At 34.0% G+C, this 23802-nt stretch overlaps 1 protein-coding gene across 3 annotated transcripts in view; it reads right to left on the bottom strand.

The window, feature by feature from the left end:
* CSMD3 (CUB and Sushi multiple domains 3) overlaps positions 1-23802 on the bottom strand; it is a 585345-nt gene that overhangs the window by 230707 nt on the left and 330836 nt on the right. For all 3 annotated transcript variants that reach the window (XM_063423509.1, XM_063423591.1, XM_063423676.1), the window contains 4 exons: positions 18983-19177; positions 14739-14877; positions 9855-10042; positions 7244-7432 (listed from right to left, as the gene is read on the bottom strand). In XM_063423509.1, the coding sequence (XP_063279579.1) occupies positions 7244-7432; positions 9855-10042; positions 14739-14877; positions 18983-19177 (711 nt within the window). The remainder of the gene's footprint in view (positions 1-7243; positions 7433-9854; positions 10043-14738; positions 14878-18982; positions 19178-23802) is intronic.

The raw sequence follows: 23802 nt of genomic DNA, 5'->3' as shown, positions 1-23802 counted from the left end.
AATTTTCCTCCTCACTTCTCTAAAGAGACAGTGAAGGCAAATACTGCCACCTTATCAGCTGATCTTGCTATATTTAGACATTAGCAAAATACAGCCAGGGCTGTGACAGCATGTTATTGGAGCTCCTCATGGTAACTATCCACTTCATCCTTTAAAAAAAAATCCAGTCAATTTTTATAATCATGAGCTATAGACCAAACAAATAATATATTTTACAAGGGGTGTTTGGAAAACCTTTCAGGAATTCAAAATGTGACAAAACATCTATGGCACGCCATCAGGCCTTCAGTGTAACTCTGTGAAGGCTAGCAGATGGCAGAAAAAGGCATCAAGGGAGCAGCCTTTTACAAAATAAAGCCAAGCTGATAAATCTGAAATAGTAGATGTGCAACTGGCCCTGATAAGATGGCTAACAGCCCAAGCATGTAATATCGCTGCTAGTATCTGACTGTTTTTCAGAGTGCAAAGGAAAACAGGAACACATAAAAATAGAAACAGCAAAGGATGAACACACATATTTCCAAATTCTACCTTTCTTTCACTTTATCTGATTATACAGAGATGGAAGCTAAGAAAGAGTAAAAGTAGAATGAATACTTAAGGAAATAACTGAAGCACTACTTTTGATTTCTAGTGTGAAGAATGGAACATTATGTTAACACACTAAACAAAAATTTCGTTTTTTTATGCAGAGAAGTTGAATCAAGACATGCCAGCATTACTGATTTCCAGATAGTGAGAATCAAAATTAAAAAAAAAAAAAAAACAAAATACAAAATAACAACAGCAATGAGAATAAAAGAACAAAACGTGAAGAGAAAAAAATATAAAAGTGACTGTATGAAATACAAATAGGTACTTGGAAGCATACACTATGGTGATCAGAAATTATGTAACAATTTAAGAAGCAAGTTTTGGATTTCTATGAATGAAAATTCCAGTTTAACAGTAGAGTTTTGTTCTGATGTTCAGCTGAAATAAATTCTTACAATACTGAGTTGATTACTTACACTTTCTTTCATTGCAACTGCATTCGTTGTGCTCCGTAACATGATCAATCACAAAAAAGTGACAGCAAGCAAGCCTAGCTTAGAAAATGGTCAAATATATATTTTGAAAATAATTTTTGGCCCAAACAATTTCAGAACCTTTAGTCAGGCTACTCATGTCTCTGTGGGAGACATGCAGGCCATACTTCTTCCCTAAAATAGATGAATAATTGTAATAAAAACACTTGACTTTTGTCATTCATAGCAAAGTTCCACTTCAGACCATATTCCATGCTACTATAAAACTGTTATAGGAAATCAATCTTGCAACACGAGAAGTAGCCTTATAATTTCCAGCCTAAATTTATTCATAGCCTGTTTTTATCCATTTGATCTTCTGCTAAACTGTCATTATGTTCTATTCCCTCTTGGGGTCTCACTTGCGAAGGCTGGCAAACCACATAAGAATCTATGACTTTGGATCAGTAATGAGACAGGGGTTTTAATCTAATTCAGTAAGATATGTTTTCTATCTCTATGACCCCTGCATTAACACTTGCAAGTTAGCTGTCTTGTCCCAGCAGCTATGCTACAGAAACATATTTCTAGGACACTTCACATTAGATTATGACATGTTTGTTCATATTTGTTTGTTTGTTTTTTCCACTTCATTTTCACATGCCCTCTGTTCTGGTTTTAACATGTTTCTATTTTATTGTAGAAGTCAGTTTGTATATTCTTTTCCTGCATGGGGTCAGCTGGAATAACTAGCTTAACACTTATTCACAGAAAACCCTCTTACATTTTGCTTTTTATACCATGCAGGAAAACTCAACAACCACTAATTATGTTTGCTGTCACTTGAGGTCTACAAATACAATTTACTATCTATTTAAAACTAATGTGTTTTGATGTGACACAAGTCAGTCTCCGAGTTATGAAAAGTATAGTGATATGAAATGTGAAGAAATCTGGATATGAGAGGAAGGGAGTCCCTGTCAGAGACAGAAATATTATAGTGCATGACTTAAACATTTTCATGAAGGACTCTCCAAACTGTGTTACAAAAGCTGCAGAGAAGATCACCACAGCCTGAATGGGGCTCTGACAGGCCCTTCACCGTTCACTGATGAAGACAAGGTGAAGTAACAACTCAGGGGTGGGGACATCCACAAAGCACAAGCCTGATGCCTTCAGAGTGGAGAGGACAGCCCCAGGGCTGTCAGCTGCCAGGCTGGAACAGACCCTTCACCAAAGGGTGGGAGGAGAGAGGCTTTGGGGGTGTGTTGGAAAGCCTCTGGTCAGAGACAGTGACTGCCTCAGAGGGTGCTCTGATGTGCAGAGGAGCCCAGCTGAGGGCCCTTCATCCTGGGAAAAGCTTCTCCACAACAGAGGGGGTGACACGACGCATCAAAGGCCCCCAAAGGGGTCCCCAGACCCTGCACCAGATGTGTTGCAACAGACCCTCAGCCTTGCAAGGGACAGTGTCAAACCAGCCCCTGCAAGGGAGGCACGTGGGCATTCCCACCTGCCCAAAGCATTTATTAGCCCATGGAATTCTACACTTGATTAACCCATGGAATTCTACACTATATTAACCCATGGAATTCTATACTCTTTGGCATGGTGCGGCTTGCGGCGGCAGCATCAGGGAACCCTCACCAGCAAGGAGAGCAGATGGAGGGGAGCAATGAGACATTGCTGGACCCCTGGATGGGTGATGTGCTTCCCTGTCACTCTCTCCCTGTCCCCTGCCCCCCAAGCTCTTCTCTTCTCTTCTCTTCTCTTCTCTTCTCTCTTCTCTTCTCTTCTCTTCTCTTCTCTTCTCTTCTCTTCTCTTCTCTTCTCTTCTCTTCTCTTCTCTTCTCTTCTCTTCTCTTCTCTTCTCTTCTCTTCTCTTCTCTTCTCTTCTCTTCTCTTCTCTTCTCTTCTCTTCTCTTCTCTTCTCTTCTCTTCTCTTCTCTTCTCTTCTCTTCTCTTCTCTTCTCTTCTCTTCTCTTCTCTTCTCTTCTCTTCTCTTCTCTCCTCTCCTCTCCTCTCCTCTCCTCTCCTCTCCTCTCCTCTCCTCTCCTCTCCGAACCTCTCCGAACCTCTCCGAACCTCTCCGAACCTCTCCGAACCTCTCCGAACCTCTCCGAACCTCTCCTCTCCGAACCTCTCCGAACCTCTCCGAACCTCTCCGAACCTCTCCGAACCTCTCCGAACCTCTCCTCTCCCTCCCCCTCTCCCCTCTTTGCCTCTTTTACTATTAAATAAAACATATGAAATTTTTGGCACCACATCTAACCTCATTTGGGTTTAATGTTGTTTTTGGGTACATTTTGAACTTTCAAAGTTCTTTCCAGTTTATAGACAGCTTTCTTTTGCTCCTCTGGGTTTAAATCGGATCATAACAGTCCTCATGTCCAAAAAGGACAGAAAATATGAAGAAAATGTTTGAGTTATTTAGTAAACCAAGACAAAAAATTCATATAGATTTATATATAAAGAGATGTATATATAAATGCATTTCTCTATGTATTTCACCATAGAATGTTGACTAGTAATTCACTTAAAAAATCCCTGAACTTTTTGACTTTTTTAGCCTGATTGGTGATGGTGATATCTGTGAAATTAGCAATTTTCACATTTTCAAATGTGAATTTCAAATTTCACATTACATTTTTACGTAAAGATTTTCCAAGAGACTATCCACAGATCACGAACCACAACTCAGACACTAACATAAAATGAAGTATCTCAATTTTCTCAGGAAAGATAAAATACTCTTAAGAAGAAGAAAAGCTTTCAGAAAAAAACCCAAACTTTTTTCATACGTCCAATTTGTTGTAAGTACACACAAATGAAAATAGTGCTTTTCAGAGGTAATGGGAAGAGAAAACACACAAATATAATTGATTAGTAATAACAATTAGCTTTAGATTTCAAGCATCATCAAAAAAGACTAATGCTAGTTTAGAAAGAACTGCAGAGAAAAAAAAGAAAAATCTATTTATATGGAAATACGTTTTTGTATACATGTCTGAACACAAATATATATGTGCACAAACACACAGAGGCCTCATTACATTCATTTGTTTAATTGACTCTAACTTCCAGCTAAAAATGTAATTCTGAGATGATTTTCATTTATTGTGCAATTGGATAATAAAAGTGGCATATAAAATAGGCTTTAAAATTATTGAAACAGTGAATTAGAGTTTGAATCTTACATACTGTGCTTTATAGACCAAGAAACTTCAGCATTTGTCTTCCCTAATTATAGGAAAAGTAATGTATCTTAAAATGGGATGTAGTTCAGTAGGGGTAAATAAATAAGGATATGGATATATCAAATTAACATACTCAGCTTCAAGAAAGAAAAGCTTGGACTTGAGCTATATTACACAAGAGACTAATTCAATATAAACTAGTGTAGCCTAGATTACTCACAATATAAACTTGCATTTTGACCTTCTCATTTAAATACAAAATAGACCAGACATGCTCTCCATTTCTAATTCTGGCCTCTACTACAATAAGTATTTGATGCAGGTTTTTTAACAACTGTGTTTTAATGGAATTAATATTTTTATTTTAGAGATGTCAACAGAAAGGACATAACACCTCTGCATTATTCCCTTAATATGTTCCTCGTGTACAGCATAAGTCACATTTGCTAATTCTTCTGGACATCTAGGGGTTTCCAATATAAACATTAAAGGTTTTTTATCTTGCTTGAATTATTTTCATTCTATTTATTAATTTTCTTAAGTAAATGAAAATCAGGGGAATGACAATATTTATTTTTAATTCAAATAATGAATAAGAATTATCTATTGGCATTCAATTTCATGTTATTATGAGGGGAATAAAGAGTGCTTTACACTCTTAAGTAGGTATCTAACTTTTACATTAATTTTCCTGTAATTTTTGATGGGATTACTACAGTAAGACACATACTTGGTAGAATAGGGTTTCTCACATATGTTCAAAGCTTTGAAGCAGAATTCTCTTATTGTATTTGTATAGAAAGGATGTTATAAGATATAATGTAGTCTTTTTAGTGAAGTACTTGGTGGCGATTGCTGTTAAGAAATTCAGGGCTTTCCAGATACATAGGTAAAAAGTGACTCATATGAAGTTAGTAGATCAAATGGTATAGATGCAATACAAGCAGTGTTTTCTCAGCAAAGCTCATAACCATCTATTTTAGCTCTTTTTTTGTGATGTTTATCTGTGCGACATCACACATCATGGAAAATTCATTTTACACTCCTTCGAAGTATAGAATTTCAGTCAACACTATGTTCTACTTTTGAGGAGGAATTTGCTTTAAGAAGTCTAAAATATTTCCTTTTGTAGTCACTTCTCCAAACCACACCCATTCATGAGTTGCTGTTACCTAACTGCACAATTACCACAGTCTGTCTCCACATCACTACATGATTTAATTATAAAAAAAGAGATAAAATTATCAAAAACAACAACAACAAAAAAAATTGTCTCCCCAGAAACCATCAGCGTAACGTTCTGAATATGCAGCAATACTGACTGATGTATTTATTAGTGGTACGGTTAATACAAACCCATACTCGTCGTTTATGCAAAGAACAGACCATTTAGCAAATGCCCTTTTTTGCCTGGGGTGCAAGGACTCTGGATTGTTTTTAAAAACATTCCACCACAGAAGAAATTCAGCAATGAAATTAAAACTACATCAACCATAAACTATTAAATTTAGTAGAACAAATGTACTCAATCCTACCTTTACAACCTATTTATTGAATGGACAATTGCCATTTAGCAATGTGCTCTGGAGAAATAGAAACCTCATTTACCTAAGGAATTGCATGCTAGTTCAGCATCTTTAGGAAGAAACTGATCACAATATGTAAGTTTATTTCACAACAGAAAATTGTGAAAATCACACACTATTCACAGGGAGTGTGCTTATACTGCGTGTTTTACATGGTTACCATCTAGTGCCTATCACCATTAGAGAAAACATCCGAGTTTTATGGTCCATACAGCAAAATGTAGTCCCCTTGACTGCAAAATGTGGGAACCTTGCAATTCTTCATTGCAAACCTGACAGAGATGTAGAATCTTTTAGAAAATGGACTTGCAGAACTACAGAGGGCCATTTTCAGCAAAGTGATTATTCACATCCCTTTCTACCACCAAGATTTTGAGTATTATCATATACTGACACCTTCAACCTCCTGAAATACAAAAACCCAAAGCATTTCCTGACTAAACCATCTGAAGGCTAAGGAAGTCCCTGCCATTTTATAAAGAAAGTAATACAATAGGAATGAATAGTCTTCCATATGGCAAATCACACATGATTCAGTGAGCTTCTTCATCAGTCTTTATTCAGATTTTTTTTCAAAAGAGTCCTGAGACACTAAGAACTGTATTAGAAAAATACAGTATCATGTACATTCTGTAGCTCATAAAAGCTAAGGAAACTTTCTCTGGTTAAATACTACCCTAGAATTAAAAGGTTATATTATTCCTGAAAACATTTTTAACATCAAAAACATGTACTGTGCTCCAAGGAGGGAAACTGTTTTAAGAAGTAAACATCTCAAATAATGTAACTGAATGAACATTACAATCTACTTTCTTAATAGTACATAAAATTGATATGACCCCAACTGGGAAAGCATTAAAATGAACAATTCAGATTACAAGAGATGACTAAAAATGTTAAATAATTTTTAAGATTTAATGATATGGTGGAGACCTGTTACTCAAGCCCACTTTTGTCTGGTTTAATAATCACCACATACAATGTGGTCCTAATAAATTTCCACAGCAAATGAAGAGTGTCAAGCTAGAAACAGAGTGATCATCATGAAAAAGGGGTAAATGACGTTTTTGAGTCAGGTGCAATAAACTTCAATTCATGTTTTGTATGTCAGCAATCCGTGTCTGCAGGTGATACCCCAACATAAATATTTTTAAGCTGTAATAAGTGCTTTACCACCAGATATACACAAAATTTGCAATCAGTTAGCTCACCGTCACATAAATTCAGATATACATACATTCAGTAATTTTCAGGATTAAATAACTATATATCATTCTCTACTTTTATGATCATATGTGTCATCACAGAAATATATGACATTTATTTCCTCTAACTATTCTTTTTCTTTCCTAAAAATACAGGTTTTACAGGCTCTGGCATTTAACCCATTTTGACTAATATAGTTTGGCACAATTGTAATTTTAAAGTATTCTGCATTAAATCTGTTCATGCTTACCATCACAAGTTGGGAGTGGGTGACTCCACCAGTGATTTTTTTCACACAGTAAAGGTTCCTCATGACTCAGCCTGTAACCTGGATCACAACTAAACGAGACAGTGGAGCCTATAGAGAAGTCATGTCCATAACGACGTCCATGCACCGGTATGCCAGGATCCAAGCAAGAGTAAGTATTAACTGTTACACCTAGATTAAAAAAATAAAATTAAAAACAATAGTTAATAAAGAACCTATAGATTCATTTTAAATTAATTTAAGTAATTGGTTGTGATGGTTGAGAGGTGAAGGGTTCATTATTGCACATTTATAATGAATTATCTTTCTACTATTCTTCTCCGTGTTACCATTAAAAGAGGCTATGGATCACAGTTTGAATCCTGCCACGGTTGCAGAGAAAAATAAGAAAAACATCCCATATTTTACAGGACATTTAGTTTGATCCTGTCTCAGTAATATCAAATAATTTTGTCCCTGATGCTGGTATTAAAAAGCTTTGATGATCACACAAAATTCTGATTTTCAGCCTTTATTTCTTCCTGATAAAAATGTTATAGCATAGCTGAAATTGTTTACTTTTTTTTATACCTGTATTTTAAATATTTACATAGATCAATAATATACATAAATCACACTCATACTTAGTGTTATTTGATATATTAGACATTGAGAAAATAAAGAATAATAGAAAAGAGTAAAGAGAAGTTGACTCAATAAAGCGAATTTCAATGTGTGCTAAAAATGTAAAGCTTTTAGTTTATTTATCAGTGAGATGTTCATATGTAAACCTCATACAAAGAAGTAAATTATAAAATAATAATGAAAAAACCCAACCCTCTACAAATAATACTGAAGTTAATAAATTATTAGAAGTATTCAGTGCAAGATTTTTTAATGGATGTTACTCCTTTTATTCCTACACAGACGTCATAAAAAAATCCTTCCTTACAAAGAAATTAATTGTGGAGAGATATAATTACCATGAAATTTAAGAAGATCTAAATTTAAGAAGATTTAAGAAGATAAAAGATCTTGGCTTTCAATACAATATTTTAAGATAGAAGAAATGATGAATAGGAGACCACCGATCCTTCTTATCTGTATTTCCAAAAAGGAAAACAAATTTGGATTGCACTGGATAATAAAAGATGAGAAATCAGTAAGAATTAAGCAAAAATAAAATTAATACTAGGCTTCTGTGTATAAACAGGGGCTATTAAAAAGAAAAGAAAATACTGAGAATTGTTTATTTTGTGTACAAGTGGTAAGAATATATATTTCCCTTGCTTTCTGATACTATAAATTTATCTTCTCCACTAGTGTAGAGAACTGTGGAGTATGGATCAGTTTTACAAAAAATAGGATTTTATAGTGAAATTCAAGAATTTATTTATAAAGAAATTTCAGGTTTCCTTTCCAACTTTATTTAATTGAAGATGTTTATTATTTGTAATAATTACAGAATCCTCTTTTTGCTGTTCACATTCCCAAAGTATAACTTTCACCATTTAACATTATTTAATCTTTTTAATTTAGTGGTCGTGGTTGTCATCTAGTTTTCCTGATGTGTTTAGATAGCCTTCCTTCAAACATCAGAGGATGAAAACAAAATCATCCCTTCTTCATAATGTAGAGGATGATACAAATGGAAATTTGGGTGAATGCTGGCACAGGTAATAATTCTGGTATAACAAGAGATTTTTTCAATAAGCAGCCTGAATTTAACATTCACTGGCATTCAATCCAAATTTTATTTGGCAATATCATCCCTGCATATTAGTTTTAGTATCCTTATAGTGGCAAGGAATAGTGAAAATTGTAAAAACTAATCTTAAAAATTAAGAACATCTGGATTTTTTTTGTTGGTCATTCCAACAAGTATAAGTAAAACAATGTGCTTATGACCTTTACTAAGTAAATAAGATAGTGATTACATTAAAAATATTATTTCCCATATATGTAGGAAATATTATAATAAAAGTTGTATTTAGAAAGACAAAATGTAAATTGAATTATAGTATGTAAATATAGAAATGTTAATAATTCATAAAATAGGAAATCTTACTGATATCTTCTGCAGTATAGTTTATATGTCTATAATAAGGACAAAAGAGTATTTCTATGTCAGAAAAAAAACATATACGCAGGTATTTAGAATCCTAAAAAACTATAATCAACCAATTCCATTTCTTGATTTTCAGGTCATTATGTAAACTGCATTTTCCACCACCTTCAGTTAGAGCTGTAGATAAATCAATTTAAAGACTAATTCAGTTATTTTCTTAGATTTTCATAATCTTCCTGATCTCATGCCATTTTACACCCACAAAAAAGCATTGTATAAAATATAAGAATATTAAGACTTAAAAGCAGCCTCCAGAAGAAAGGCATTTGCTTCTCATTGTCATCTTTTGATTCTTAAAGCACAGAGCAATACATCAATGACATTAAATGCAAATAAAATCAGTGGTCATCCCTTTTGCAGTTTAACAATACTAACTCTTTCTCAGATTGAGAAATAACAGGAGTTTACCCAAATGGCATCTGTACATGACTAGAGTAAGCATTGAAGGGGAGGGGAAATCAAATAATACAACACAGAAGTACTTACTTTCATAGTGAATTTTGAATCCATTGTTGGAACGACTATTATCAGTTGTAAAGAGGAGATACATGAAATTGCTACTGCTAAACAGAAACTGTGGGACCTGTGTACCATTGTAAGAACCCAGAAGTGGAGATAATAGGTTTGGTCCATCATGAACTTCCAAAACATCATAATTGAGCTCAGTCTGAAATCTGGAATTGTGGAAACACACAGAGGCACAACTTTAAGAGACAGTTAAAACAAATTCAATAAACCTATCTTTTTAAACTATGCACCTTTCCTGATAATATTTTTTCTCCACATATCTGTTTTTCAATATCAATGGAATAATATTAATCATCCTATACAATTTATACAATAATAAAATTTCAGATTAGTTCCTTAGAAAGATGAAAAATAAATTTAAACTCCTTGAGCTGGTTTATATAGCAGGAAACAAAAACAAGAAACAGTTTGTCAATAAACATTATTTGTGTATGCTATTTTAAAACATTCTTTTTCTTTTTTGAGTAATAAATTATATGGAGGGTATGTTGATGCATTTGGGAAAAATATCATCAAGGTACTTTGTGTCATCAAAGGCTCACACTCGAGTTCCTACCTTACAATCATCTATAAGCAGGGATATAATTACTTGACTCTTGACTGCAGTGGCTTTCTGCCAGCTGAGAGTCCAGAGCAGTGACAGAAGTTATTTGAAACAAAAAAAACCCCACAACTAAAAATCCTTTTTACAAAGCACTAAAAAACAAAATGCCTGTTTAAACACAGCATGTGTGCTCTCCCTGGCAAAGAAAAGCTGAGTGTGATGGTGCTGCTAGATATCGCCTTGCTTGTCTTGTTTCAGATGGTATCAGCAATTCCAAACACCTGTTTGGTATTTTGACAGTGGTTTATCTCTTTCTTGCTATGACAGACTTTAGATCAATCATACTGCTTTATAATGGACTCTGATGGATTACTGAAAAACCTTTCCAGAATTAAAAAGCAACAATTAACAGCAGGATCTTATAAAGACCCTTAGATAGTCTTAATTCTCACTCTGATTTACTTAAACACCTAATTCAGCTTTGTGAAATCCATTCAAAGAACTGTGTGAGTAAAGCCAATGTATTGAGGTAGTCGGTATTTTAGTATTTATGTCCCATAAGTCTGAGCTTAAAGTTCTAAAGGAGTCTGGCAAAAGACAAGAAGACAAATTAAACCTACAAAACACGGGTTTTCTTTATTGATGTTCTGCTCCCACTAAATAACGTATAAAAGAGCACAGAACTAAAGTAATAGGGAGTTACAGAAATGAAGTGGGGTAATCCTAGAAGCAGGAAAACTGAAAATTTTGGTTTCTGTTAGTTCCCACTGTAACTCACAATGACATGCTGCTGAAAAACTACTAGGCAATAACTTGCTCTTTCCAGTACTTTTATTTTTTTCCCCGGCAATCCATACAACACAGGATAAATCTTGGAAACAGATCATTTAGTCTTGCTCAGCTTTGTTAGCCCCTATATCAAAAGCATACTTGAGACGGAAGGTGTAAAAAGCCATGGATCTTATAAATGTAATGCAACTACCAGGCCACTCAAGTCAAGTTGAAATTAAGTTTAATGTCCAAAGACATAAAGGAAATCCTCTCAAAACTACTTAGACTATATGTACCAACACAAACAGCAGAAAAAGATGATGATAAAAAAAAATAATAGTCACCCATGAAAGGAAATGTAAGAACCATTTTTAGGTGAGATGAAGTGAAGCAAATTTGAGGCGGGGATTATGTTCAATGTTTTTACTTCCTCGTTCGGCTCAAAAACTAGTCAATTTAAATTTAATTTATAAATTTCATGCTTAATATCAGTTTTTTCTTCAATATCTTTTATCTTGATGCTCAACATATCTGCTGTATTTACATACTTTTTTCCCTCTGGTGTGCCAAAACAGTAGAGGCTTTTAGGAAACTGAGTAAGAAATACCCTGTGCTCACGTAAGACCTTTCCAGTGTTCCTTCCTACTTAATTGATCCCTATTGTTAAATTAACCTGGATGTCTCATTGCTATGTGACATCTAAACTTACGGAGGACTCACAAGCAGACAGGAGTTAAACAAGTTTTAACACAGGAGATGCCACATACACTTTTTTAGGAGGCCTTATTTGAGTAGATAAAGGTGCCTGAATATTTATAACACACATCTTTGTTTCCAAGAGACACCCTTATCAACTCAATGCAGTGTCAGTGCTTCCTGCTGCACAGTATATGCTCAATAGACAAACGTGACTAGGACTCCAATCAGTAGTTTGCTATCAGCTTCTCTCACATTTAAATACTCATAATTAGGCTTCATGATAAACACTTCATTACAATCAAGAATGGCACTGCCATTTCTCATTTCTGTCATTTCAATTGAGCCTAAAAAGATACTGACTTATAACAAAATATCAACAGATTATCTATCTTAGTTATGCTTGTAGGAATAAACTTTTTTTAAAATGCATGCACAAACATATAACTATATATGAAAAAGTTATTTTTTGCATGCCGAAAGCACAAAAGTTAAAGTTATTTTTATTTGCTTTGTGTGTAGATCTTCTTTTCTCATATCTCTGTCTCCTTGGCACAGGAACACTTTAGCATACGGTCATGGAATGCAGTACCTTGCTCCTATCCAATGTTGTAAGAGAGAAGATATAGGAAGATGGGAAGATTAAAAGGAAACCACTCTGCAAGTGGGAAACTTAGAAAATCCAAAAATTATTTAGAAGTTATAGACATGTATTATAAATATTTTTCTCTGACCAAGAAATTCAAAATCTTTCAAACAGCCACACATTGCGGAAGTTTTGGTATTTGCACCAATAAAGGCTAGAAAAAGTATGTGTGTTTCTCAGGACAAAGATGAAAGGCAAAGAACGGGACAAAATATGAGGGTTTTTAAAATCATATAGGAAAGTCATTTGGCTATATTTTTAAAACTATTTCAACAAAATTATCATTTTGTCTTAAGAAATTGCAGCTGAAAATTTGCAAGCAGAAGCAGCAGAACAAGGGTAGCCAAGACTAGAATGAGTCTTAAAAAACTAATGCATAAATGACTCAGAAGGCAAATTTAGACTATGTGAAAAATATTAAAGTCTAAGTAGAAAGCATAACAGCAGTTTACAAAATGTTTTCTTTCACTACGCTATTAAGGTTTATTTCATCATTTGATTTATAGAATAACTTTTTCTTTGCATCTAGATATGTAACTATATATATCTAAGTGCACCTGTGTGAACATACATAGCTGTATTTTTAATACAGAGACACAAGAGTGCATTTATCTGTGAGTAGGGCCTCTCTGGAGTGCTGCATCTGAGCAATATGTATACCAATTTCTGACAAGAGACCAATTTCTGACAAGTGACAAGAGTGTCAAAAATGAGCAGCAACAGGAAAAAAAGTGTCATAACGAGGAGAGAAGCTTTCTCCATGATCCAAAGGGACCACATCTTCTTTTTGATCTTACTTACAAGAGTAATAGAGGTTGTGCAGTTTCATGAGAGGGCATTAATGTATTAAAAACAAAGAATGTATGCAAGAGAGTGTCAGATTTAGTAGAACTCTTGCAAAGAAAGAGAATGCTGCTGGTATTGTATTTTGCAAATATAAAGGCAAGTGCTTTTTACTTGAAATGACAGTCCACATCAAAAATGTAGTTTAAATAAATTGCTGAATTAAAAATCAACTGTTGGAAATTATAGTTTTCTTTTCAGAAAGTTAACAGAAGTTTCAGCAGGAGGGAGTTATTAAAATTTTTATTGTACTCTGATTATATACTAGTGATTTTGCAGGACTAGCTTTCATGGGATGGTAAGGATAGAAAATAACTGAAATATACATATTACCTGTCTGATTTTTTACATTGTCCCATGAACACTTTATTATGCTGTAAGATATACTACTAAAAAAAAAGTTTGAAAAATCTTACACCATGACAAATTTTACAAAGAGAATATTAATTTCATCCCTTTCTAAAAACAACTTTTGAATTGTATTAAAAGGAAGAAATACTTTTTTTTTAAGTAAAGTGTGAATAGGCCTAGTCAAAACATGCTGCATAAATATCAGCTGAAAATTACTTTTATGATATTTGTACTCAACAATTTGGACCATCAATGGCACTTTTTTATTGGATTGTCATCTAATTTTTTTAATATTTACAATTAAAAATCATCTAAAACGTAAGGAGAATAGCCTTCTTTATTGCATTATTTGTCTTGTTTTTTGATAAAGAGTTCAAATTAAATGCCAATATCTTGCTACCATGAGAAATGTAAAGTGCTCAGCACATTTCAGTCCTTTGAATAAGGAAGGGACCTTAGCAACCGACATCAGTCTAGGTAAATGTGGAATGCTGCAGTAATCTGGGGCCACTGGAACTCCATTCTGACAGCACACAGTCCTTTCACAACAATAGCTCAGCTGATATGACAAATATTCAGAGTGGGGAAAATTATGACTGCATTTAATTTAGTTTTCCCAGCTGATTCAGATTTTCAGACATGAAGGTTATGTGATTTTGAGAGAAAAAAAATCTTACCAATTAAAATTCATCAGAGCAATATAGTTACAAGCAAGTGAAACATGCTAATATTTAAAAACAGACATTTTTTACTGGGCTCGACAGGCTTACATATGGGCAAGAGGGTAGATATTTCAGAAGGTTTTCAACACATCAAATTAGAAATTACATAAGATAATATCTGTGATCTGAAGGAGTTTCTGAAAGTCTTATGTGATAATGCAATTGTTTGACTTTAGAAATAATGCAAATTAATTTTATGATGAAGCTAGTAAGTCCTGCTTCATTGTAAAAACTGGAAAACATTAAATAAGAAAAATATTAGCCAAGACCTTTCGAATGTAATTTTGATAGAGTGTCCAGGTTCAGCTTCTATCACCCACTCACAATTCAAGGAATCTTTATAATACCCTGGCCAGCCTGGAGAGAGGATTACTCCACTTGGAGATGAAAAATGCCCACCACATGGAGCTAAAAATGAAACAAAGAGAAAGGTAAATAATACAGATTTATTAGATGCAATTAATATTTATCACTTTCAATACAGGACAATTCAAATGAACAAGTACTGAAAACCGAGTTGCAGGAAGATGCAATTGCTTCAAAACTGACAGGCTCTGTGGTGTTCCAAATTAGATGGAGATAACTGAATTAAGATCTTAAAAAGATGAAATAACTCTGAAAAGGTTTTTTTTCTACTGTATTCTTATGTGTATAATACATTTTCTGCATTAAAGAGTGTAAACAAAACATATGTCTACAAACTATCTTTTTTTTTGCTTTTAATTCTGGGCAGAAAAAAATATGGAAAAACTTGCTAAAGTTTCAGCTGAGCTTAAAGCTAGAAATCAGTGGACTGTTATTTTAACTTTGACATCACTGAATCCACTGTCATACCACATATATTTTTGCTTAGCATGTTGGCAGTTTAAATTCCTCATTCATGAAAAATACATACTTACCATTCTTACAAGATTAGTTGATTTTTTTTTTTTATTTGGGAAATATATATAAATATTGCAATATATATTTCTGCAAGCAGTACTCATAGAGGGGAAAGACCACCTGCCTCAGCCTGCTCAACAGTTTGCCTTATCCATCCCAGGGTACCACTGACCTTTGCATCAAGGACACATGTTTAACCTGGTGTCTACCAGGATACCCAGAGCCCTTTCCATTCAGATAGAGAGCAGAATCATGTTACTTTGCAGGAAGAGAAGGCTGCACCACAGAGTTTCATAACACCATGGTTCCAGTGGCCTTTATGGATACAAGGCTACTCCAAAAAAAACCAAACAAAAGCCATGTCACAGTTAGTGTCACAGCTAACTGTGTATATCACTGTGTATCACAAAGGAGTTAGAAAGGTCTTACTGCACTGTTGACAAGCTAGTGTCTCTACTAAAAATAGTGTAAAATATACAACATTTTCTGAAAAAAAAATGTCTTACATTTCTGTTTGTGGTTATTTCACCTAGCAGAGCCTGCAAAACATTTTGGCTGCTCATTTAGACAAAGTAGAACAGTTCATATAATTGCCTATATTATTCTAAACCTCTCCATTACAAAACAAACAAACAAACAATAAACTTTGCTCTCTTTGACACAACTTGCAGTTGAAGACCATTAATTATTACACATTTGTCTGATCTTCATTTTTCTCAGGAGAATAGCAAGGTCCTATATTAAAATGATGAATTGCTGTAAATACATTTGTTTGGGGGTTTTGTTGGGGTTTTTTTGTTTGTTTGTTTGTTTTAGGATATAATGCTTCACCTTTCTCTACTGTGTAGGGAAAAGAAAGGGTTTCTAAAAGTTGTAGAGCTCAGAATTCAGTATGTTGCAAGCACTTCTAAATATGCAGATGTATACTTCTTTTTTTCACTCACTGATGCATTTAAAGTGGGCGTTTCTCACCTTTTTTCTTAGAGTCTCTTTTTCATACTGCCTTCAGTAAACAATATGAGTCAAACAATAAGTTATTTAAACTCTTTTTACCTCAGAAGGTTAACTCTAGAGCAGTCATAATATCTATATTTTATTGTATACAAGCACATTTAAATATTCAGAATACATATGGAGTCTGTAAACTACAAAATATATTGACAAGAATAGGAACCAGATGGCCTTTTTCTGAGCCAGTGCACTCCATAGTTTCAATACAGTATTACTAAATTTGAACAAAGTTCCATATTTGCACCAAATTTTCATGACAGAGATTGCATTTAGAATACAAAAAGCTCCAAACCCCTATTACAAAAATATTCCTATGAATAGTGCATTAAAAATAATGCACACTGTAAGATTGCCTAAATTTGGAATAGTTTCTCGATTTTATTTAGGAGTGTTTTGCTGCCAGTTTTCCTTAAAGAAAATGTTTCTTATCTGTCCTCTGATTATGGCTCTTTGCAGATAAATATTTAATGGATTTTGTTTTGCTTGACTTTCACCATTGCATATTGATTTCCTAAACCCAGGAGTAATTCCCTTCAGAACAGCTGAGCTTATCTTAAAGAGCCTTGTTTTTCAGAAAATAAAACTGTCCAGTCATCGTGCCAAAAGATTGTTTCCCTAACCTTTTTTACACTGATTTTAATGCCCTCTTCTTTCTTTACAGTCCTATTTGATAGCTGTCTGACAGATTCATACCCAATGTTCATGTGTTCAAACTGAAACTCTAGAAATATGACACAACTAGAGGTGGTCATCGAGCAGAATCTCTTTATCAAACACAGGCCTATGTCAAATAGTAGAAGACAATCTTAGTCTGATCTAAGAATTCTCAAAAGTCATTTGTATTTATTTCTTTGTATAGCAAGGTGCGGTGGTTCAAACAGGAAATTTCTGTATGTAAGCATGGAAAAAGTCTTTAGGATAACAGGCTATTCACAGAAGCACTAAACATCTTGTAGATTCATAGTTTTAGAAATGTTTTTGAAGAGCTTATCACTAATGCTAGAGAATGGCAGCATAATAAGCCTTTCAGAAGTTATGCAGGAAGGCCAAGGTTCGCTTCAGCATGGGTACAACAGCACAATATTAAAACAGATTATGGGAAAATCCTTCATATAACCCTCACACAGGACAGATGAAAGGCATGAGGACAGGAATCCCAAACTCAAAACCATCAGAGAGCAGCAAAAGCGGGACCCATTCACTAAAGAAAAGAAGACAGCAACCAAGGATGATCACTTGTGCATATGCACACACACACACACAGTTAGTGCCTTCACAGACATATCCAACTCTGCCTGAGAAAGCTCAACAGGACTGGATTGCTTATAGAAAAGGGGTTTGGTGACCATAAAGGCTAGCCAGGATTGCCCTGAAAAATGAGAATGTTGTCCCTGTTCATCTGCACTAGCTTGTTCAATAGCTCCCGCCCATAAATTGTAATTTCTGACATTTCTGAAGTGGCAGGTAAACTGCACAGCAATCACATTCCTAGTCAGTATGTGGAGCTTATGCCTCTGACTCGATATACATAACAATGAAATTATGAGGTATATGTAGAGCTTATATCAAACAACTCTGTTTTACAGACAAATGTGTACAACACCAATAAAACTTCTGAACACCCTAAAAGACCAAATTAAATAGTTAATTTAAAAATACTTTCATTTGCCTTTCAATTTTATCATAAATTTTAAAAATATATCTAATTCTACAGCTGCTAAAAACCATCTAATTCAAATATATCTATGTCTCAAACTTTAGGATTCCAGTATATTTTCCACTCAGAGTCTCAGACCACCTATGGATCAGATTATTATTGTGCATGGACAGACACTTAAAATGTTCTCAGTAATTTAAGATTTTAATGTAACATTGAAAATGCAACCTTATATTTTATTAGCAATGCTGTATATATCCATGAACCTTATAATAAAGAAAAGGTATTATAGCCTATCTTGTCTAGTGAAACTGACCCACCTTACAGCTATGAAACAATAATCATAGAAAGTAAAAATGGATGCAAAGCATAAGCAGTCACACTAATGTATTAAAATTGTTCACATTCTTTTGGGAAGGCAGTTACGTAATGAAAATAAGAACTCAACTGCTGTTTAAAGTAAAAGCTAACAAACTGGAGATTATATTATCATGGATTAAATAATTTTTTAATCATTACAAACAGCTGAACTAATTTTTCCCCCTTTAGGTACAAAGATCCTAGAATATAGACAAGTAATGAAGCAAAGATTATATTTTACTGTCAATTAGTATAAACAAGTCCAAGGAAATATGCATAACACTGTGGTTTTAGGTTGCAATGTGTGGAAGTACTTAATTTCTATAAAAAGAAAAATCAATTTCTAAGTCTTCCCCAGTCTAGAGTCACTGTGGAAAGAAGAAACACAAGTACTGCAGCAGAGCTAAAACATCTTAAACAGTTTTAAATACCATAGCCAAAGACCCAGAAGAGATCAGCATCTTCATTCTAATCAAATACTGCATCAGCAATAACAGAAGTTTTTGTGCTGTTCATTTGCAAAAATCTCAACTTCATTTGGTGATGCAATTTGAAATGCATTACATCAAGTTCTCCTGATTTAGAAAGAAATATTATACATACCTCCACACTTAGGAATAGGCCCACTCCACATTACTTTTCCATCCATTAGCATACATGTAATTGTTTCAGTTCCTTGTGTTTTAATAAATCCTTCTTCACATATAACTGAAATTGAGCTCCCCAGCTGAAAGTTGTCACCGAAACGACGAGCATTGATTGGCACTCCAGGATCCGGGCACTCATTATGTCCAAATGCTTTTTAAGAGAAAAAAAGAAAAGTGGTAGAGGACATAGAACTCTTGCAAGGAAGATGACATTTTAAAGACTTTGTTCACTAGTAAGAACAAAGAATTTGTATCAGGAAACTGAAGGGAAAAATAAGAAACAAAAACTTGCTCAACAGCAGAAAATGCAAAAGAGTATAAATAATTGTTTAAAATATTACACCAACATGGATCTCAGCTCGGACAGCTTATTGCTGGTGGATTTCAGTGATGGCTGAAGTCTCCTTTTCCAACAAGACTCATCCTATTTAATGTTAAAATGGGACAGAATGTTCCTTCAGAAAGGCAGGGCAAGCATCTATGTATGATACAGCAGCTTTACTCATCTATTGTATAGGTAATTTACCATCATATCATTTGAGCCATACTGACCTTCATGGGCTTGATCCTACCGTAATAACTTTTGTTTCCTGTATTCAGAGCTGGTGAACAGTGACAATAAATTATGTTGACCAAAGAAAGAAATTTGAAACTTTGAACATTTCAAGTTTATGTCTGGATAAACTGAAAAAAATTAATTTCCCTGTATACATGTGGATACTATGACAAAGACTGCTCATACCTTTTACTGCAGAATATACCTTACTTTTGGAGAAGAAAGAGAATCTTCCTAATAGAAATGAGCAAAGTCATATTTATAGCATTATCATTAAATGATATGTCATAGTTATTGTATTTTGTTGTTTTATTAATGATGAATATCACACATTCATCTTATATTTTTTAAAATGTTGATTTTTCAGTGAGAATATCTAGCTTCCTCATGTATGATGGCTGCAAATTGTAGCTTCATAAATAGATTTACATGTGGAGACATCAGAAATTACTAAGTCCTAACAAGATGATTTTCACTTTTTTCCCCTGCAGTTTTAGATGTCTGTGAGAAAAAACATATACAAATCCCCTAATGAATTTTTTAAAACAAAGTAGTATCTCAATAACTTAGTAGAAAGATTTCTCAGATGTTCCATTACAGAGGTTTTTCAAAATCATAATAACAGACAAGAGAAAGCTTTTATTAATCTACATTTTGACTTGGGCAATGCCATATATATTGGGAATGAAAATAGTGGTTTCATTGAATAATTGCCTACCATTCAAAGATGGCATTAAATGTGATGCAATCCCATACTTTTTCAGAGGAATTACAAAAAGTTTTCCAATTCTTTGTTCACAGTCATCACTTCTAGGGAAGGCATTGATTGTCTGTTTTTCTTACTACTTTTCAGACAACCCAGAGAAAGATTTTCAATATTGCTATGTATAAATGTAGATAAATGTTGACTCCAGGTTTAGCTTGCGCTTGTGTGACACCAGTTTATTGAGGTTGAAAAATCAATTAATTGCTCTATATTTCATCTTAGGAACTGCTGCCACTGCTGCTCCTATGTGATCAATTTAACTGCACAGAATGACTTTGGGAGGCAAGATGGTGGAAGACAATCTGTCCCACCAACAGCAGTCACTCTCAGCTTAGCCTGGCTACAGTGACTCAATGAGCAAAATTCCAACTGCTGATACTTCTAAAAAGCTTCATGTAATATTAAATATTAGCCTTAGGCTGAAAAGAAAAAGAACACTTGGGTATATCATTAATTAATATTTTACTAATCATCAACAAATCAAGAAACCGCAGAAAGTTCCTTATGAACTATTACATGTAAAGAGGAGATCCAGTTTTCCTGGCATTTATCCTCATCAACTACTATGACTATACAGGTATATTAGCAATATATGGAAAAATGCCAGGAAATATAATCACAGATCAGGGCAATGGTGATATTCTGCTATTAACTCAGAAGGATATTAAAATATGCATTTTGCATTAAAAACAAAACAAACAAAAATACAGAATGGAAAGAACTGCAGAGATCTCATGAGACAGTAAGACAGGTATGTTGCTAATCACAACTCATCTCATCTAAAGCAAGCTTTTGAAAGGTCCTTCCAAATAAGGCTAGAAAGGAGCAGTCCACTGGCGCAATTAATTGTTTTGATGGATTGCCCTACCAAGAGTTTTAGCTGGTAAGTACAGCAATAGCATGGAAGTAAAGGTAGCACTTTCAGAAGAAAATATCAGAGAAAAAACAAAATTTAAGAGAATATAAAATAATACAAATATATTTCATACTAAAAACTGCTGTGAAAGATTATTTAAAGTTATGTAAATAAGTACTGGCTTTTTCAGTACCATCACATGTAAACTCATATTATTTCTAGTACACTATGCTTTCAAGAATTCTAGCTTGAGAAGTACTGAGACTGAAAAAGAAGCAACTGGCAGGAGCAACAGGAGGAAAATGGCAGGAAAAACATGCTGTGATGAACATACACTAACACAGCAATACATCACAATAAATCAGTCCTTAGATATATCATTTGGGATTGTCCATGTCTTGGTCCACTGAGCAGAAATAACTGGAGGAATTAGGCTGATGTCAGAGGCCCACAGTTGGACCTTTGTCAGGCTGCTATGTAATTCATAAGGTTTTTTTGAGCACAATTAAACAACTGTAATGAAAACAGTTACAAAAAATGTCTACATAACAAGAAACAGCAGGTCTACCCTTATTTAAAGATAGTTGCCCAGCACTTCCTATACCCCAATCAAACAGAAACAGCTCAAAGCCCACAGCTAGCATAAATCAAGCAATCTGGAAGATGCTGTCCACCTCAAAATACTCATCCACCTCAGCCCAAAGGAAGGTCAGTATGAGTCTGGTTTGTGGAATGCCTGCCCATGGAGGACCTAGCAACTTTTGAGTTTCCTCTGCGTTAACTCCTCTGTCACAGAAAGTAAATATGCATTCTCTGTCACATGGCTTCAGTTGTCATATTGCACTGTAAGTGTGCATTTTGTCTGTTCTGACCTAAGCTAGGAAATCTATACTGAAGCAAAAAGACTGTATAAATTTCTTGCTTGTAATTTATGTGGCTATATTGAATACTATGTCTATTTCTGTTCTCCATAATTAAACAAAGATATATATAAAGTGGGAAGCATTCATAAAGGAGTCACAAATATGATAAAAGGCTCATACTTTCCCTTGAACTGAGTAGTTCAATGCATATAGCTTATTACAGGCAGGATTAGGGGATGACTGACTTTATAAATATCTTCACAGGCACCAGAAATGTCATTAACAGCTCTTGGCTTTGGGATATAAAGGGGAAACAAGGAATCAGGTATGCATTTCCATAGCAACTTAAACCAAGGCAGTTTTAGGTTGCTAAGTCCCTGTGTTCTGCTGTGTCTAGGGAAACACTCTTCTGCGTCCTTTTCCAAGCAGAAAATCACAGCCTTTTGGGTTCTTATTCCTTTGCTTATTGGAACATTCTCTGTATCATTCATTTTCAAGTCACATATTTCTATGATCTAGTCACCAAATTTAACTAAATAGGAAATCTCTGTTGGACTTAGCTTAATAACTCAAAGGCGACACATTTGAAATCTAATTTTTGATTAATTCCAACCGAAGTTAGATTTATGTTCAATTTTACTGGAAGGAGAGTAACTATCTGAGATCATATTTGTTTCTGTAATAAAAATAAATATGTCATTAAAACAGTTCCTGAGAAATACCAGATTAAATATCAGATTATGTAATAGTAATTCAGTTTTATTCTTCTTCATTCTACTGCTCAAAAAATTATGAAGTTATTTACATTACTAGTTTACATCCTTTTTGAAAAGATTGATCAAGACACACTGTTTTGTGACATACTGTTTCTACTCTTGAAAGAGGCAAAAAAAGACTGATAGCTTTGGAATATATCAACTGGAGTGTTAGCAGAAAGCAGATATTTTTAATTAACTTTGGGTTACAAATGCTAAGACAGAGTGAAATTCTATTCACTCCTTTTTTTATTGTCTCTTTTGGCCCTTATTTAAGATGGAAAGATTACGTCTGTAATTTTTCAGATTGCAGCTATCTTTACTGAAGAAATAGAGATATTATTTGGAGATATTTTTGTTTCTGTAAGTAGATTTTAGCTACAGAGTTTAATAAACACATGCACAAACACACCTATGAAAAGAAATAAAAACACAAATGCTTTGAAGGGCTCAAATATGTAAAATGATTTAAATTATTTTCAGAGTTAAATGGTTTCATTATACAACTGGTAAAAATTAATATTGGATTGTTGTTTCTTTTAAAATTAAAATTGTATCATTGATACTATGGGTGCATAATTTAAATGACATGTTCAAACTACTACATGCCCAAAGAAGACTGCAATTTTTTTAAATAAGCAGAATTTATCTGATAGGTATATTTCTGTGTCACTGAAATGTTAAATCTGAAGTATTGACAGTGTTTGATGAATTTGTTCATTTCAAAATATGAACTAAATCTAAGGAGCATTCCATGCTAATTTTCTCCATCTTTCATTTTTACTATAAATTCTACATTAACTGACCTATATTTAGTTCTAGTTGTGCAAAATGGGATGACTTGAGAAAATACAGTTATATACAGCCTTAATTTTTATCCTAGAAGACCACCTTAGATCCTCCAATAGCTGACTTTGCTTTTCTCATCACTAGGTTTAGGCTTGACAGCATTAAGCACACTACAGTGAAACTTTAAAATA

This window comes from Prinia subflava, chromosome 1, assembly GCF_021018805.1.
Source record: "Prinia subflava isolate CZ2003 ecotype Zambia chromosome 1, Cam_Psub_1.2, whole genome shotgun sequence".
Lineage (NCBI taxonomy): Eukaryota > Metazoa > Chordata > Aves > Passeriformes > Cisticolidae > Prinia > Prinia subflava.
The sequence above is the reverse complement of the archived record's forward strand: the minus strand, read 5'-3'. Positions and strand labels throughout refer to the sequence as shown.